This window comes from Plectropomus leopardus, chromosome 5 (assembly GCF_008729295.1).
Source record: "Plectropomus leopardus isolate mb chromosome 5, YSFRI_Pleo_2.0, whole genome shotgun sequence".
Taxonomy (NCBI): Eukaryota; Metazoa; Chordata; class Actinopteri; order Perciformes; family Serranidae; genus Plectropomus; species Plectropomus leopardus.
Window position 1 is genome coordinate 14,509,177 of NC_056467.1, and position 18,691 is coordinate 14,527,867.

Sequence of the window (18,691 nt, forward strand, 5' to 3'; positions counted from 1 at the left end):
GTTTAGAGTCAAAATGCACACTTCAATAAAAATAATACTAATATTACATTTTCAAAAACTGTTAATGCTTTAAAAAAATGTATGTATTTGTTAAAACAAGTCATCGAGATACTAGGCTAATGATAGCTAAGTATTAGCTCACAAACCATGTTAATATTAGCCTTGACTTACTGGTCTTTGTGCAACTTCAACTGTCAAAAAATGTTAGAAGTTGTATATCGTCGTGTGTATTTTTCAACCCACACATTTTATATAATGCAATTTGGTTTTTGACCACAATTTTCTGTAGTCTATGTGAACAAAATCTTACGGCTTGAGGAAAAATATCAAGTATTTTAAAATCAAAAGGCTCATTCTAAGAGAAGTAACTGGTGTTAAAGTCAAAGTTGAGTTGCAAGTCTGTTTGAGTTTCTCAAGTTGATCAAAGTCATCAAATTTGTGACTTGAGACTGACTTGAGTCCAAGTCATGTGACTGGAGTCTAAATTTCTTGCATTGATATCACAGCTTTTAATGTTTTATACCACCCATTTTATGCATTTCTGTATTTGGATGAGGTGCTGAACATGTAAATCAAGCATGTTGAAGGCTATCCAGCTGCATGTGCCAAACAAATCCCACATTTTATCATCATGGCATCTTTTCTATCCTGTCACCCATTTTATGAAGACATCGTAAGGCACTGCTTTATTGTGGTGGTCATAAATATGCCAGCCCTTCATCTCTGTCTTCTCCTTGGCGAAATTCCAGTCAGGAATGATCATTTTAATGGCCTCACATCCTCCTTAAGGATATGTGTGTGGGAAGCTTGATAAGGGAGCAGCTGCTGATGCAAATCTTCACATTCTGGGTTGTTTTCAATATTAAAAGCACCCCTGAAGCTGGTGGAAATCTAATGCATTCATCTCTTTTTCTCTCTCTTTTATCAGTCTTTCTCAGCAGCCCTAATGATCTTTGTGCAGCTGCATTCTCTCTTTCTCCACATGAAGGCGTTCTCTCTCAATCTGCAGTCTGCCGGCCTCAAATTTAAAGAACTGCAGCCTCTCTTTCTCCAGCTGCAGTCTCTCTTTCTCTAGTTTTAGCCTTTCTGTCTCCAGATTCACCACTGGCATCCAACCCCGGCTCTCTTTTTCTCTCTCCCTCTGCCCATCCTGTGTGGAGGATAAAGAAGACGTGGAGGACGAGGGCGGGCCTTGTTGCGGTGGCTGGTTAAAGGAGGAGTCAACGTGCTCTGACTGGCTGAGGAGCAGAAGCCTCAGCCGCTCTCTCTCCACCTGTAACCTCTCTCTCTCCAGCTGCAGTCGCTCCCTCTCTACCTCCATCTGACGAAGTCGTTCCTTCTCCACCACCAGACGCTCTTTCTCCACCGCCAGACGTTCAGTTTCTACAGCCAGGCGCTGTTTTTCCAGCTCCAATCGCTGCCTCTCAACAGCAACCAGAAACCCTGTGCCCACGTTTTCATGATTGGTCAGACCCCCCAGAGCGTGGGCAGGCATTCCCATGGGGCCACTGGCAAGGGGCAGGTCTCTGTTGGTGGTGGAGGTCGGGGCCTTGGAGGAGTTGAGCATGTCCAAGTCATTGTGGGAGTAAACATCACCAACATGCCCCTCACCACGTGACTCAATGTCGCTGAGGAGGGAGGGAATATCATCTTCATCTAGTTCTCCCTCTCCAATATCACCATCACCATCCAACTAGAGGGAGAGTGTGAGAACATTAAAGGAGCACTCCACCACTTTTACACATGGCGTTCAATATACTCGCCATGAGAGGTGTAACTACTCAGTCAGTGAACAGCTGTATAATCCGGCTTTCGCTTTTAAAAGTTTAAGAAAATATGAAATGATGAAAGATGGTGAAAGGTGCACTCAAGTTGCATTATGGGAAATGTAGGCTCCAGCATTCTGGGGGCATGACCCATAGCCTACTAAAGACAAAAAAGTGGGATATCTATGCCTCTGCAGCTTGGATTTTCTTAATCTATATAGATAATGTTGCACAGCTTTTAAGCTAATGTAAAGTATTACATTTCAATTGTCACTTACAACCCACTAGAAGTGTGTGGCAGTGTATTTGTCTGCAGATATTCTGCCCTCTGCCCTCTTTTATGGGTATGTATCTGCATGGCCTTATAAAAAGTTAGCGACAAGGTGCCAGATCATAAGACGCAGGCGTCCAAGAGAGACAGCGCCAAAAAAATGCAAATATATCAAAATGCCAAAAGAGAGTGATTCTGAAGTTGTCTTTTAGTTTCACTTTTACTAGCAAACATGTTTACCTAGTATACCTTTAAGGGAGTATTTTGTATCTCAGGTTGGCTCTTATAAAGCTTTGTTTCCTATTTTTTTACACCCCAAAACAATCCAACTCAACACCATTACCTCTAATATTATTACAGACTATCTGGCTGACATTATAAAGAATTTTGATGGACTGGATACAGGTTAATAACACTGTTAAGAAACAGGGTGGAAGATTTTATGATGAGGATATTATCTGAGAACAGATCTTAATGCAATCACAAAAAGTACCATTAAAAGTAGCATTTAAATGTCAATCTTAATTTAAATCCTTATTTATTAACATGTCCTTTAATTTGATTTGATCTCTACCGTGTGAACCTACATGAGCCTATCAAAAAGCCAGATTTACAAGGGCCACTTGTACGATGTAACATGCTGTCTTAATCACTATGATATGTTAAACATAACCACCTCTGCTGATGAGGATATTAATAAAGCTTATTAACACATTAGATAATACTTGCAAGTCAATATAGATAATTTATATTTACATGATTAGTGTTAATGTGAGCTCTGCATCAAAAAACACGAAAGTGTTTGAGGAAATAATTTTGTCCTCATTTACATGCAATGTCTTTAATAGATTCCGAGGTTTAATCAGGATGTCTAATCTATAGTGATTGTTTGCACACACACAGGCACTAATGTGGCATCATGATGTAGATTACTGATTCCCAACCTGGGGGTCCCAACCCCCACTAGGGGTCACCAAAGCTTGACATGTGGTCATGAGGCCTTGATAAAAACACAAAAACAACTTTGTGTCATATTTGCTGGAATTGTTACTATATCCTTACAATAGTACATCGCACAGATGATATGAGAAAAAATCATGTTCCTCTGGCTCCTCCCAGTGTTCCTTGTGGCATTTGCATGAATCCACCGTGCTGGAAATAAAATAACCAATCAGACGATGTTGCTTTTCTTCTGTGAAAGTGAAAGTTAAGTAAAGCTTGTTTGTTTTCAGGCTGTTGTCTGTTTATTTGTCTTTGGTACACTGTTGTTCACAGCACAGCTTGTCCACAATCGGTGATATACATGCGTCAGAGACTCCTCCTGGCTCCTGGCAGTCGAATCTTGCAAATGCCATTAGGAGCATAAGACAGAGCCAGAGGAACATGATTTTTCACAGATTATCTGTCTCATGTACTATTGTTGGGATTTTGACAGTTTCAGCAAATATGCGGCAAAAAATTACTTTCATAAAAGTTACCTACTGTAGCTTTAAGGATAATTTTTTTTTGTCTTACTCTGTATTCACTGACATCGTCTTCCATCTTCACACCCAGTGGAGCCATCATGGCCTGCCCACTCGGCTCACCCAGAGTCGCCAGCTCCGGCCAGTCGCAGTGGCAATCCTTCGAGAGGCCAGAGAGGTCAAGTAGCTGGTCACATCCGGATCCCAGAGAAGCTTCATCATGCTCCGGGGAGGACTGATCATACTCCGTCTTCATGGGTACAGTTGAGGATGAGGAGGCGGACGGAGAGAGCTCAGCCCGAAGCTGTTTTCTCTTTATCAGTGCACGCCAGTCCAGGTAACGACGCTTCACCTGCACACGAAATAACCAAGGGCACAACTAGTGTTTAAGATGTAATGGATATAAAATACATAGACGTATGATCTGAACATATAGGTAAACACACCTCAGCAGCCGTGCGTAGCTCTCCCTCACCCAGTGCATTAACACCTCGTGCCACTTCTTCCCATGCCTGTCTCTTCAGCTCATTAATGGCTGTGTTCTATTCACACAGAAGAGAAAAGAGCATTTAGACAGTTTTATTCTAACTACGCTAACATCACTTTGTAAAGACGGTGTTGTGGTACGTGACAGAGTTCTCTGTAGGAAAGTGTGAGCAATGCACAACAAAAATGCCCATAATTTCTTCAAACATAACACAGCTGCCCCCACATCCGATGCCAGATCCCATACTTTGGTTTTACTTTTGTTTAAAAGAACTGGGACCAAGATGTGCACTGAGCTGTTTATCTTTCAGTTCAAAATTAATCTGTCAGTGCTCTCTCGTGGACAAAGGACATAATGGAGATTCTGCTCCTAAATAGTTTTAAACAGATTTTGGCATCTCCGCATGGCACTTTCGTTCAGCCGGCTTATGTGTGACCCTAATCATTGACTGGTCAAGGCTTACTCTTTCTGACTCATACTATGTATATCTTTTTTGTGGTTTCCTTTTTGGATGAACGTGTTAGTTAAATGTCATCAAAGCCCCCAAAGTCAAATCTGTGATATACTGAACTGCACTGATAATCAACTTGTTTTGTCTAGGGTTAGGGTTAGGGTTAGGGGCAACTTTTGAAAAGTGACAGGAGGCCAGGGGCCAGTCACAGCAGCCCACAAAGGTCAGGTGTATGCAGGGATGCACAGAGGATTTGAGGACACTCAGGGCTATCAGGGGCTGAGAGATCCTTCTGTGACACTTTTTTTTGTTGATAAACAAGCTCTATTTTATCCTTTTTTAATGCACACTGCCACCTTATTTATATTCAGCATACAGGAAAAAAAAAATTGAATCAGAAAATGGTCAAGGGGCAACCCCACCTAGCCATCAGACTAGTTGAGTATCACTGCGGTACTGCATATACCAGTGATACACAACTTATGGCCTGCGGGTCAAATCTGGACCCCAAAAGAATAGATCTAGAAATGTCCTAAAATCCTAAAATGGACTAATATCCTAGAAATGTTTTAAAATCATGGGAGCATCCAAAAATCCTAGAAATGTTTTAAAATCCTAGGAACATCCAAAATCCTCGAAATGTCCTAAAATCCTAGAAACATGTATTGGGCTGCTGTGACTGGCCCTTGGCTTCTCTGTCATTTAGCAAAAGTGGAAAGCAAAGCAAGCTGAGTATACCTGGCATATACTATCAATAGAAAAAAATTACTATGAGCAAAGATGTTTTTGCCAGTAATGAGTGAGAACACTCACTTAATTTTACATCAAACAACTGCTTTGAAAACTGATTTCACACATTGAACAAAAGGTTACAAAAGACTTGGAAGTAGTTGCTCATTGGAAAGGACAGAACAGTTAGCTAATTGACTTGTGCTGCTGATCTGAAAGAGAAGAGAAGAGAAGAGAAGAGAAGAGAAGAGAAGAGAAGAGAAGAGAAGGGGAAATCTCCACCTGCTGTCTGGAGAACAACACGTCCGTTCTCTTGTGGATCTCCTTGATGAGAGTCTGTGTTTCTCTCACGCTATAGTTGCTCTTCCTCTTCCTCTTCAGCTGCTTTACTTGCAGGAAATCCAGCTTGACAGCAAAAAGGGGGGACAGAAACCCCAGAGACACACAGAGAGAAACAGAGACAAAGAGAAACAACCTGGGGGAGACAAGGGAGGTGTCGGTATGGAGGGAGCAAAGGAAAAAAAGAAGATATGACAGGAGGGAGGGACAATGGAAACAGGGGTACAAAGAGAGATAGATCAAGGGTCAAAGGGGGGGCTCGGTCCTCAGATGGTGAGCAGTGTGGATGTGTCTTGTAAAGGTTAGTCCATTTCTAGCGGTGTAGCTTTCCTTAAAAAGCACAGTGCTTTTCATCAGGGAGAAATCTCTCAGTGGCTCCAGAAGTCCCTGTGAAGTTTTCCACCTGGGAGACTGATCACAGCTGTAGATGCTGACTCTGTGTAATGGCATGTGAGACTTGAAGTGGTGGGAAGAAGTGTGTAAAGCTGCAGAAATCACACCTTTTTGACTGGAGGATTAAATCATCAAAAGTCTTCTTTTTTCCCCCTTTGGAGTGTTTACATTTGCCCTGAAGAGGCCTGGATTTGATGTCGATAACCACAGAATATTTAGATTTACAGGGTATTCCACCTTTGTTCCTGGGCCTGCACTGCTGCCAGGTGAGCATGCACAGATAGAGAAACGCTTTGCAGTCCACCTGTATGTAAGACACAGTAGTCAATGTTGCTGAAATATATGGAGTGTATCAAGGTATAGGTCAATCAGTCATATAAAGGAAAATCCCAAATTGTCTCAAGTGGCTTTACAGTGTATACAATGTTGGCCACCCTCTACCCTTAGACTCTCAATTTAAAAAAGGAAAAACTCAACAATATTATAACAACAATATTAAGTAAATAAGATTCGTAGTATAACATCACATTAAGTGCAATAACATAAGTGTCTCACTTTTTGAGTCCGCACATTTCTTTTGTAATTTGTTAGTGGAAATGCCATAATTGTGGGGTACTTTTAATGGATCTTTTAGGGGAATGCTCATGAGAAATATTTTATCATGTTACATTTTGAGTAAGGGATTTTACATGAACTAAAATACCAGCCAATATGAAGAAATGTAAATAGTTTTTGAGGTGACTATATGAGTTGTAACCAATGAAATACTGCTGGTGTTTCAATTTACCATGCAGCACGTTAACACACGTTGCTATTATTTTTTCTTCAATTTGGCCTCTATAAGCATACAATATCATCAATATCAAATAATTGCCATGTAGTAAGATATTCATAATGTACATAGGCAGCTTTAATTTATATTTGGGTGTGTTCTGTAACCCTACACGTAGACAACATATCTATTATCAGTCTGTGCTTTAAGATTAGCCAAACCATCCTGCATGAAAAGTATTTCTTGTTATAAATTACGTTTTTTCCGCTGTTTTTCCCCCGAGGAATAGTCCGCTATGATACAGTATTTTTCTTACCAGACGAGCGCACCACAATTTCCTCATCACAATCCAATATGTAACGTAGTCTTGCATGCTGTCTTTTTTTTTTTTTTACCAGCATTTCCAATAAAACATTATATTTCATTTAATATATCATTATAAAGACAACTCACCTTACGCTTACAGATGTACCGCAATCAAAACAACATCGTAGAGGTACAATTTTTATGCTGCTTTCAAATGCGGCTCGGAAATTAAATTATCGGACTTTCAAGTTGTAGTACTAGCCATGTGCTAGTCTTATTAAATCATTTGTAGCGCTAAAAGAAAATTAGACTCTGCAGTTAAATGATTTTATTGTCTTTTGACGCAGAACAGCGCTACGATTGCAATTCTGATGCAAATGAAAGACATTTATTTAATTTCTAAGATCGGGTGAGGCTTTCCTAAAAATGTTTCTTAAGTAGGAAGCTTGACCATTTTTACATGCATCCAGCTTCAGTTAATTCTTAGTTTCTAGATAAAGGTATTATTACTGCACTCGTAGTTTCACTCTTAGCCTATATCAGAAGAAGAATATTAATCATGTTACTAGGGGTCCACAAGAGCAGATTGAACTATCCTGTTGCGAATAAGTGCTTTTAGTCAGTCAGCCTGGTCCATCAGAGGCTGAAGAGGGGGGTGTAATTCCAGTTCACATCAGAGAACCGAACAGGTATAGATCTTTCACTATCCAATTTAAACAATGGATGATTAACGCTTACTACACCCCCTTTTGATGCTGTTATTTGTATGTCCTGCTTGCCACTACCACTTCTGGTACTTTTAAAAATTGTATATTCTTTTACAGTATTTAAATCACATGTCTACTATTTTTTTTAGTTTTGTTTTCTCGTTCTTTTCCTTTGATGATACGTTTAAAGAAGTATTTTGTACTGTATGCCCTGGTTCTTTGTTATTTTGCTTTGTTGTATTTATGGAGCCTTCTGTAACACCTTGGCCAAGGAACTACAGATGAAAAATAGCCTCCTGGCAAATTCTGTATTTTTTATACATTGTGTATTTATTAATTTGAAATCCCTTCTTAGATAAACTCAACCTAAACTTTTATTGCAATCACAACATGGTTTAATCGTTTTAACAATATTCCTTAGTGCACGTGAAGGCAACGTGTGTTGCGCACCGTTTCGAGCGCTCCTATTGGTCAGTCCTCCACCGCGCCCACTTATGACGATATTGAATCTTACCGGGCTCTTCCGGGCCCATGTACTGGGCATGTTCGGCGTTTTCAAATCCTAAAACTGTCGACAAAAACTTGCAGTTTTGTTATCAGCACATCGTTTATACGCTGCTGTGGTGCACCGCCGTAAAAGCCCTTAATCCAAAAAATATGACATTAACGAAGTTTTGTCGTCAGTTTCATGCTAAAGCGCGGATGCTAGCGTTAGCCTGTTAACAACTTGTGAGCAAAGTTGCGGAAAAGTCCTCAGATGTGCAGGCGAGGAGGACATGGGCTCTGTCCGGTGGGCTTTTCGCTGCGGGTCGTGGACACCGAGCAGGTCTGACTGGCTGTTTGCTGCTCGCTGCATTCAGCGCGAGGAGAAAGACAGAATCGGACAGTTTGTGTTTGCTAAGGATGCTAAGTCAGCCATGGTGAGTCTGACTACAGACTTTTTGTGTCTTGTTCATCGGTGATCCCCTGTATGTGGACTGACTAATCTTAAACTGTAACGATTATTTTTTGCTTATCGATTAATCCGCCCATTATTTTACAGCATTTCCAAATTTCCATGACAAATACTTGCATCCATATTGCAGCGTTTATACAGTAGGCTTACTGTGCAAAAGTCCTCGGCCACCTTAAACTTTGTTATTATAGCAAGGTGCTAATAATCATACATATTTATTTGTCAGTAGTCTCTTACTAAAAGTCAACCAGAACATACAGGAAATGCGTATACAGTATTAAAAACGCAAACAATTATAACAAACAACAATAAAACAACTTCGACAGCCCAAAGTTGCACGTATTTGTAGTGTGACCTCCCTTTCCATTTAGCATGTCTTGAAGTCTCTTGGGCAGACAGTATGAGATTTACAGTACTCCTCTCAGAGATAACCAATCTATAACAATTTTTTTAACCAAGTAATGGTTTTAGTCATTTTTCAATCATGACGATTCACTTTTTCAAGCAAGTCACATCAAGTTATCCATGTGTAGTACACTAACTGTGTCTCGCTCTCTTTCTTTCTCTCTTTCTTTCTGCATCAGGCTGGCAGATTGTTGCTGAGGAGGTTTGTGTGTGAGAAGATGGGGATCCCCTGGTCAGAGATCAGACTGGAGCGATCTCCTAGAGGGAAACCTTACCTGGCAGCACCAGTACGTACCATAAAATTTTTAATCAAAACTGTTTCCATAAAGATGGAAAAAAAAAGTTATGTTGGCTTTAACAAAGTTTGGATGCCCAACTTGAGTTTGGACTGACTTGCCAGTGGTCGTTGTCAAAAGACAGCAATAAGGGACTGTTTGTTATTTATGGGGGGGTATGAGTTGGTATAAAATGGGGGAAGCACTTCAGATGATTTAATAAGCACTGGGGAGGGAGTTAAGTTTTTTTTAAAATTTTGGGTCTGAGGAGGCACATCTTACTTTAAATGGTCATATGTTGTATATATCTTTTAAGCACCCCCAGAAACCCCAAACTCGCAAGTGAAAGGCATATTTTCTTTTAAAATCTTCAAAATCACACCATTTACCATAGCCAGAAATGTAAAAATATGGTTATTTATGGGGGAGAGTGGGTAAAACATTTCCCCCAGTCAATCAGGGTCTTTTAATTCACTTACTGATAGACCCTAAACTAAAAATGATTTAAGTTGGGGGTGTCACTAGATCAGCACTCTGCACAGGTGGGGTTATTTACATTATGACATGTTGTACAGAATAAACAGAAAACTTCAGTTTAAACTTTGGCACTGTTAATTGATGAGCTCAAGAAATATCTAATAGTGCTGAAGTTAAACTGGACTGTGTCTCTGGCTTTTTTTGTTGTTGTCATTATTATTTGACTGTATTTTAGAACACACCTTCCCCCACATGTTTCATAGTTTTAAGAAGATGTTAAAGAGGGTTCCTATGATCATGACACTCATGATCAAAAATTTGGAAATTAGAGAAACCATTTTCTGTATTTCTGTATTGATATGGTTTGTTAAAAATGGTGGTCCCAAAACTGGTCTAACATTACACAAAATATGTTCCTTATTCGGGGCCTGGCATTTTCTTTTTGATATTGGCATTTTATTTTATTAAAAAGTGCTAAAAAGAAAGTGTCAGCGTGAGAGGAACCTTTACTTTGTAAATCCTCAAGAAGCTAATTTTATTTATTCATTTTGTACAGAAATTTTCTCTTGACTTTATGAAAAAGTGGCTGGGAACTTAAGTCTCTGTTTTGATTAAACATTTGCCAAATGCTTTTAAACTAGTTTTGTGTTGCTTGTTATATTCCAAATTCTAAATATTGACAGAAATATTTTCATTTTTATGGTAAATGCATTTTGGTTCCAAGTATAGGTTATTGGTCTCATTAAATACTAATAATCAGTACTGGTGTCAGCCCTGAAAAACCAAAATCAGAGGAACAAGGACGTAAAGTTAGCAAGTGCTAGCATTTCCCTTATCTGCAAATGCACGACTGTATCGCCATGTAGCCCATTTTAAGCTACTTAGATAAAATCAATGAAATGTGATAAAAAATGGGATAGTTATGAAAGTTGAGAGGTAACATGTGTGGGAACTCTTGTTAAATTAAACTATATGACAGAGAATGTCACCTTTTTGATTACTGTCCTGCATTTTGCATCCAGGTCAGTCCAGATTCAGGCCCTGAACCCCCATCCTGGACCTTCAATCTGTCCCACCAGGGGGACTACGCTGTGTTGGCTGCAGAGCAGGGTGCACAGGTGGGAGTGGATATCATGAAGACCACCATGCCAGGTAAATGCTGAGGGTATCAGGGTAGGCATCATTAACAATATCAACCAAGATGGGTGCATACTTTTAGATGTGCAATGTTTCACTGGCACACAGATAAGAACAATGGAGAAAGAAGGATTTTCACAAAAATCTGTCGTAATTGACTTTCTCTGTTCTTCAGGCAATTTTGTTGTTGTCTCCTGTAATGTGAAACTTTCCAGTTGTCAAGCATGCTTGAAATGCAGTTACAATGTTAAAGATTTTCATTTTAATAATTGTCTGGTCAGTCATTATCTGTTGCCAAATAAGGTAACATTAAAATCAGTCCTAAGCATAAGGCAGAAGTGATATTGCTTATGTATTCTCCAACTCAACCACAAGAGGCCACTGTTGTGTTGTGTATGTAAACGGTGCCAGTGTAGGCTGCTTGTGTGTGCAGATGTTACTGTGTGTGTGTCACTGTTGCATTCAAATCTATGGTGTTGTGAGATACACACAAATTTCTAAAACACAGCATGTTTGGATCATCTTAGGAGTGCTTTTTTCTATCTGTTGTGCATCTGAATCCTTCCTCCATCTTTCTCTCTCCTCATTTTGCATTCCCATTCATCTCCCTCCTTCCCATTTTCTTATGCCTCTCTCTCCATCCATCTTCCTCTCTCCTCTTTCCTTCGTCTGGCCCTCACACCTCTCCTCCCTCCCTCCATCCCTTCCTTCAGGTAGCAGCTCTGTGCCGGAGTTTTTCCGCATCATGACTCGTCAGTTTACAGAGTACGAGTGGAGCGTCATCCAATCAGCTGGTTCGGAGCAACAGCAGCTTGCCACGTTCTACCGCCACTGGGTAACCATGGCAACCATACTACCTTCACTCACATTGCATTGCTGCTGGGCCCCACAAGCAGCATTTAGTCTGCGTACGTGCGTGCGTGTGTTCGGCGTCTCAGAGAGAGAGAGAGAGAGAGAGAGAGAGAGAGAGAGAGAGATGCAAAGTGAAGGAAACATAGGGAGAAAACAACATCGTCAATGTCCTTCTCTATCTGCATGTCATCTTCGGATACACAATAGTACTTTTTGTCCCTCCCCTCTCATTCCCCTCTTGTGTATTTTCTTTCTTGCAGACACACACACAGATGGACAGTGACAGATATGGTGGTGTTAAGTAAAGATGTTGTGAGATTGAGAGGGTGGCACAAGAGACGTCAAGCTCTGATATCATCACCACTCTGTTGACTAATGGCAGAGTTCGACCGTTGCCATAGCGATTAGCCCTGTAATACTGTTATTGTGGCTCATTGGCTGCTGAGCAGGGTTGACTTTGGCTGAACACACACAAAACGTTGCTCTTTTGTACACACTGTTATACATGTGTGCATAGATTCCCATCTGTTGTGGTTTTAAGTTATTGTGCTGCTGAGCCAAAATATACCACATGCACACACACACACACACACACACACACACAAACACAAATACAAAAAAGCACACAGACTGTTATCAGCTTTGTCAGGCATAAAAATATCCTTTATTTTCCTTACGTGCTGCTTGGTTATTACTTTCTTTTAGTAACTAATCGATTTTCCTGTCTTGTCCACTAAGGCCTTGAAGGAGAGCTTCATCAAAGCTATCGGCACCGGTCTGGGCTTCAACCTGCAGAGGGTGGCGTTTCACCTGTCCTCTGAACCGCTCACACAGAATTCTGTGCTGCGCCAGACCAAGATGCATCTCGATGAGGAAGAAGAAAAGGACTGGATATTTGAAGTGAGTCTATTTGAGAGAGACAGATGTGAAAACTAAGAAGAACACAAAAAACCCTATCTACTGAGATTTCTAAAAAGCTAGACTTTGTCTTTATTGTGGGTCCGTGTATCATCCGTTCACAAAGACGTTTGTTTTCTTGTGATCTGCTTGAAAGTAAAAAATTCAAAAAAACAAGGAAACAAAAACTAACGTCAAATTTACTTTGCTAGTTATTTTTATTTATTTATTTTCTTAATTCTGATTGTGTCATTCTGCTGGGGCTCCGTGCTTAGCGCATGTGCCATCAGAAGCATGGCGTTCAGAATAAAGGTCATGATGATGTAGAAGATTCAAAAAATATTTAGGCTGCGTATTACCAGAGCCAAGGTCACCAACTTTGCGGACGTCTGGGTGTAACTTTTCCGCACAGTTTGGTGCAGCCAGAAGCTAGAAAGGGAAACAAGTATCCATGGTAACGAAAGCAGCACACAACCAAAAAAGTGAAGAGGATAGCAGCGCGTCTTGTGTATCTCATTAAATGGATTGTTGTGGATTTTCGAAGTGGGGCTGTATGAGATACTTATGTACAGCCAGTGTGTTACATTGGCTACAGTAGCTGGTGGTTGGCCTGCTCCCGGTTTGCAGAAACAGAGGTTACCCCACAGGGGTTATTTTAAAATGTGTTTTAGCCACGTTATTGATTTTTTAGGTAGGCCTTTTTAAGAGTTTTCAATTAGAGTGCTTTCACCACTTAACCCCACCGTCACACAGTCTTTTCCTTTGGCACTACATTTCTCATCTGCTGCCGGTCACCTGTTCGGGTCAGACAGTGCTGTTAGCGGCTGTTACATGATCTGAAAGGAAACTTCACGTTGAAAACACTCAAATACAGCATTGTCTTAGACTGATATTGTATCTTTTAGCTAGGATTTTTTAAAGTAACTAAAACACATTTTGATATCAACCCCTGCATGGTAATGTTGAGCTGTGGGGTGCACACCAACCACCAGCTATACTGCCTGTAACACATAGTCTGACACTATATAAGTACAAATCCACTTCCACAATCCACAACTATCCATTTACTAGGTTATATACAAGACCCGCTGCTCACCTCTTTTCACTTTTTTTGCTTTGTGCTGCTTTGTTACCATGGATACTTGTTTCACTTTCCGCTCCATACAGTGCGTATAAGTTTTTACTGGTGCACCAGTCAAAACTTTCAGTTGGTTGTAACTTTTAGCTCTAGTCGGACTTTACAGCCAGGTGTACGTCCAGTTTGTTCACTCTGCTCTGATGACTGCATGACCTGAAATATTTCTGAAATCTTCTCCATCATCATGTCCTTAACTCTGAGCGTCACTTGTCTGATGGTGCATGCGTGAAGCACAGAGCTGCAGCAGAATGACACCATCAGAAATAAGAAAGTAAAAAAATAAAAATAAAGAACAATGTAAAATTGACTCATTTGTTTTTGTTTTCTTGTTTATTTCATTTTGACTTTTAAGCAGATAACAAGAAACTAAATGCATTTTTTCAATATTTGGGTTATACAGAAAAACAAATAGACTAAATTCTCGGTCCTTTTTTAGCTTTCGAGATTTAACTGAGTAATAAATGAACGGATGATACATAGACCATTGTGCCTGTCAAATGACAAGTTGAATAAAAAATACTGTTTTAAAAGTATTGTTTTTGCATTCGGAAAAACCCAAACTATACCCAACCCTACCCGCACATGACCAGAAGTTGTTGGTTTTACAACTAAAGTAGCATATTTTACAGATTGTAAAGAAAAAGCCTTTTTACCTTTGTGAAGAAGCAGGTTTTTTTTAACTAAAGTGTGTTTTTGAGGACTTTTAAGAGCACTTGTTTCAGGCCAAATGTGAGGATATATTGCCAGGTTAAATACCGGCATCTGCAGAAAGCACCTGCAGAGTGAATCACACATGGTTTTGCAGAAAACTACACATGAGATTGTGACAGGGGGGCTCTAAAGTAGCCCTCCAGACTTCCTTACACCATGACAAGAGCTCTCTGTCGGACACAAAAAATCACCTGTTACCATCTTATTCCCATTTACCACCTCTTTTCTGCTCCTCTACACCTCTTCTCTCCTCACCTTTGTTCCCTGTCCTCTGTAATCCTCCCTTTACCGTTTTCCCCTTCACCACCTTTTATCTTTATTGTAGTTTTCCTCTCTAACCTTCACTCCCCCCACCACCACCCCTCTCTCGCCCTGCCCTTTTCTCCATGTCCAGTGGAAGTGGGATTAACAAGTGACTGCTAAAAGGTTGCCATTGGTCTCCTCTCCTCTTTTCATCCCTCTTGGGTTCATGGGTGCTTAATACTGTAATACTGTAATACTGTTACTGCCCGTGTTTTCACACTGCGGAATAAAAGCTCACTTACATTGATCACAGGTAGATGCTAATGCACACGTGCTAATGCGCTTGTCCTCTTTTTAGCTAGAGATTGAAGGACAGAGTGAAGCATCAGCATAATACAGGATTTATAATTTGTTCATTGCAAAGACAAATGGAGAGAAAAGTGGACGTTATGAAAAATTCTGGGTTCTGTCATTTACCCATTGTTTATTTCATATTTATTTATTTATGACTTGCAGGTTAAATAACCTTTATCAGGTATATAAACAAGTGTTATAACAGTTCCATGTTAATATATATAAAAAATACGGGCAAATTGACAGAGCTGAAACAGTCGAATGAATTAGCTGTCAACAGAATATTAATCTGCAACTATTTTCATAATCAAATAATTGTCACTCTACAGCCCCTTTGTGAACCTGAACAGGATAAGCAGTTAAAGATATTGGATTTATGGAAATTGGGAAGAAAAAAAATAAAAATGGGTATCATATTTCAGATATTTTATTCTGATTGAAAAATTATTTTAAAAAATGACGACAGAATGCCTCAACTGGTGTTGTTAAAAAAGATTAGTAATGACAAATACACCAAGTCCTTCGATTTGTCCTCAACTCAACAACAATAATCTCATACATTAGATGCTTAAAGTTTAATTACACAAAGAAGTGACTTGTGGTGCACAGGTGTTTCAGACAGCACCAACACACCTCAAGAACACCAACACACATCGTTATTTGTGATCAGTGCCTGATTGCAGTAACCTCAAGAGGTCAAAGAACTCAAACTGAATCGATTTTGGTGGATTTGTCTCATATACAAATAGACACACCCAGAGCTCTAAGTGTTAACAGGGAGATGAGAGAAACAGCAGTGCTTTTTGTCTCTTGTCCTCTGGCTCACCGTATTGATTTGCTAGATGAGAGTGCAGCCATGAGACTTATTACTTCCTGTTGACCTCTGGTGATGTCACCCCTGCAGCCTCTTGATAGCAACTGAGAATGCAGAAACACACACTGACAAAAGACTGTAACAAAGCTAGCAAATGGCAAAATGACAAAATATTCTCATTTTAAATACAGTTTTTGGTGAAAATTCTTTCCCTCTATTTTTTCCTTTTTTATTTGAGCTTCTTTCCATGCTTTACTCTACCATTTTGTAACAAACCCTCAAATAAACACACATACTCACCACCACCTGTTACTCCCACCTACCCACACTCAGCTTTTGGCCTTAAATGTCCAAGCGTATTTTTCCAGCTACAAAGGTAAAGATTACATTTAGGGCTACAGAGTAGACAAAATTCCGAATCCGAAAACCTTTGAAAAACGTACGTCTTTAGGACTATTAAGCTCAGCATGATGGATATATACTACAAAAAAATGTGTGTTCATTTGAAATGTAAAATGGTATGCAAACAACATCAGTAGCATACTTAATGTTTAAGTAATGCAGCCAACTGTAAGAAAAAGATCTGCACAAATTCACATAAGCAAAGATAGAAAACTGAATACTAATCTGATTTTGCTGCACATATCTATCATACAGGCTGCAGAAAGGATTTATGTCTTCAATCTAGTCATTTGCATTTTTCATGTATGCTGGATGTTTCCTGACATAACAGGCACTGTTACTGCCTGGGAAGCAACGTGCGATTTGTAAACTCAGCAGTTATCTTGCTGAACCTTCGCTTGCTCTCCCTAGAAATAATGCAGATATTTACATGATTATATTCAATGGAAATGGATGCATCCAGCGTGAATGTGAACGCCTGATAAGGATGCACATAGACATTATTTGTATTCTAGTATTTATTTGCTCTGAATTTGAATGAGTGTAAAGGTGTTTTTTATGACATGCAGGCTATAATCGTGTGTGTGTGTGTGTGTGTGTGTGTGTGTGTGTGTGTGTGTGTGTGTGTGTGTGTGTGTTTTTCTGTTTCTGCAGGAGAGCTTGCTGGATGCTGACCATCATGTTGCCGTGGCACTCGGTCCATCAGACAAAGCAGGCTCTGTAGTAAGGACACAGCATTTACTACTGCTCTCTTTTGAGAATGTCTCTTCAATCACACATTCTGTGGAAAATCATTGTAAAACTTATTGAAATATTTAATTAGCAGCCGTAACAGTGAACAATTTTTAGTGTGTGTCTCTAAGACCCTGGAGAGAATGTGCTAAAAAAGTTACATAACACAAGGCTGCTTTCACTGCTTTCTTACTGCGGTAAAGAGTTTCAAGTCTGTTACACCTGTAACCATACCTGACAGTGATATCATGATATCCTGACACATTCTGCAGAACACCTGTACATCACTGCAGAAATACAAACCATGGAGGCAATGATGTTTGCTGGATATGTGTCCTATGTGCCTGACTCATTCAAATCTACAAAAACACAGTAAAGTCACTGTAGAAGCATCAGTGGAATGCACAGTAGTATTTTCCTTAATACTGCCACATTTTAAACAACAATCCATTTTGAGATAATAGAAACAGTGGTGTTGTGTGATATTTTTTATTTTGAAAGTATTTTTTGTTATTTAGACATAAAACCTAGGTCTCTAGGAGCATGACGTGGGAGTATTTTCATTGATTAATCCAGTGAAACCTGAGTAAATTGGCTTAATTTCAAGTTTCAATTTCAAAAACATGTAAGGCATTGAACACCTGAAAATAAGCATATAACCCCCACCCCCCCCTAAAAAAATACAAAAAACAAAGATATGTCTTAAAAAAGGGCTAAACATGTAAATGTAATTAACTTAAAGTATATGATAATAATTAGCTAATTATTTCATAATATTTATTTTCAAATATTTTCCTCATTCTCAGGTGTTGTTTTTTTTATTGAACGAACTTTCATTTCATTGTTATATATTATCATATTATCAGCTTTTTCTAATTTCTTGCATTTTTCGGGACATCTCTTGTCAAATTGCGTTGCCTTTTTAGCCGTGGGTTTCAAAGACAAACAAAATTTGGTTAGATTTCAAAGGTTTAAATAATAACTTGATAAATAAGTATTCACTTCAATAACGTATAAATGAAATTAATCTGTAGCTGCAGCACTAACAGACACTATTAGAGATTTTCTTCTTGTCTCTTCCTCTCAGCCTCATCGTCCATCTCTTCCTTGTCCCACCTCATTTACACTGCTGTCGTTCAGCGATCTCATCGCCTCGGCCTCACCTCTGTCAGAGGAAGACCCCGCCTACTGGGACAGCTTCAAGATGAAGGCTGTAGCTCCGCAGAGACAAAGAGAAACACACACATCCAAATAACCACCCGTCTCACACTGACACTCACCTACCTCACACATACACACACACACACTTCATAAGTGCCAAAGAAGAAACACACATTGACACTGAAGCTGCTTTCTCATTCAACACAAGTCCAGTTTATAGAAGCAAAGATCATGTTTGTCTCAGAGGACTTCAAAATTCATACAGCTTCTGACACCTTTGGTAGAACTCCACAAAAACACACAAAAATCACCTTTATGTGCCAGGTAAACACACACACAAAAGTGCTGTGCATTACATCCTTTTTTACATACATCTTGTTGATCAGTAGATTGATATCCTGTTAATTTTACTGACTTTTGTGTAATTTCGGGATACCAAAGTTCCGGATTTTGC

At 39.6% G+C, this 18,691-nt stretch overlaps 2 protein-coding genes across 3 annotated transcripts; one reads left to right on the plus strand and one right to left on the minus strand.

The window, feature by feature from the left end:
• Nucleotides 1–636: 636 nt before the first annotated feature.
• Nucleotides 637–8,228, minus strand: msantd4 (Myb/SANT-like DNA-binding domain containing 4 with coiled-coils). The gene is made up of 5 exons (XM_042486941.1): nucleotides 8,199–8,228; nucleotides 5,450–5,572; nucleotides 3,947–4,042; nucleotides 3,553–3,852; nucleotides 637–1,693 (listed from the first exon to the last, which is right to left on the minus strand). Exons 1-5 carry the CDS (start codon nucleotides 8,226–8,228, stop codon nucleotides 944–946), a joined length of 1,299 nt encoding a protein of 432 aa, XP_042342875.1. The 3' UTR covers nucleotides 637–943.
• On the plus strand, nucleotides 8,225–18,662 carry aasdhppt (aminoadipate-semialdehyde dehydrogenase-phosphopantetheinyl transferase). 2 transcript variants are annotated; one of them, XM_042487224.1, is made up of 7 exons: nucleotides 8,225–8,604; nucleotides 9,224–9,331; nucleotides 10,819–10,948; nucleotides 11,647–11,768; nucleotides 12,524–12,685; nucleotides 16,999–17,067; nucleotides 18,164–18,662. In XM_042487224.1, the coding sequence occupies exons 1-7, from the start codon at nucleotides 8,461–8,463 to the stop codon at nucleotides 18,329–18,331; spliced, it is 903 nt and encodes a 300-aa protein (XP_042343158.1). In that variant the 5' UTR covers nucleotides 8,225–8,460; the 3' UTR covers nucleotides 18,332–18,662. The 2 variants fall into 2 exon arrangements, with proteins under 2 accessions (XP_042343158.1, XP_042343160.1); XM_042487226.1 differs by having other exon boundaries at nucleotides 17,002–17,067.
• The last annotated feature ends 29 nt before the right edge of the window (nucleotides 18,663–18,691 follow it).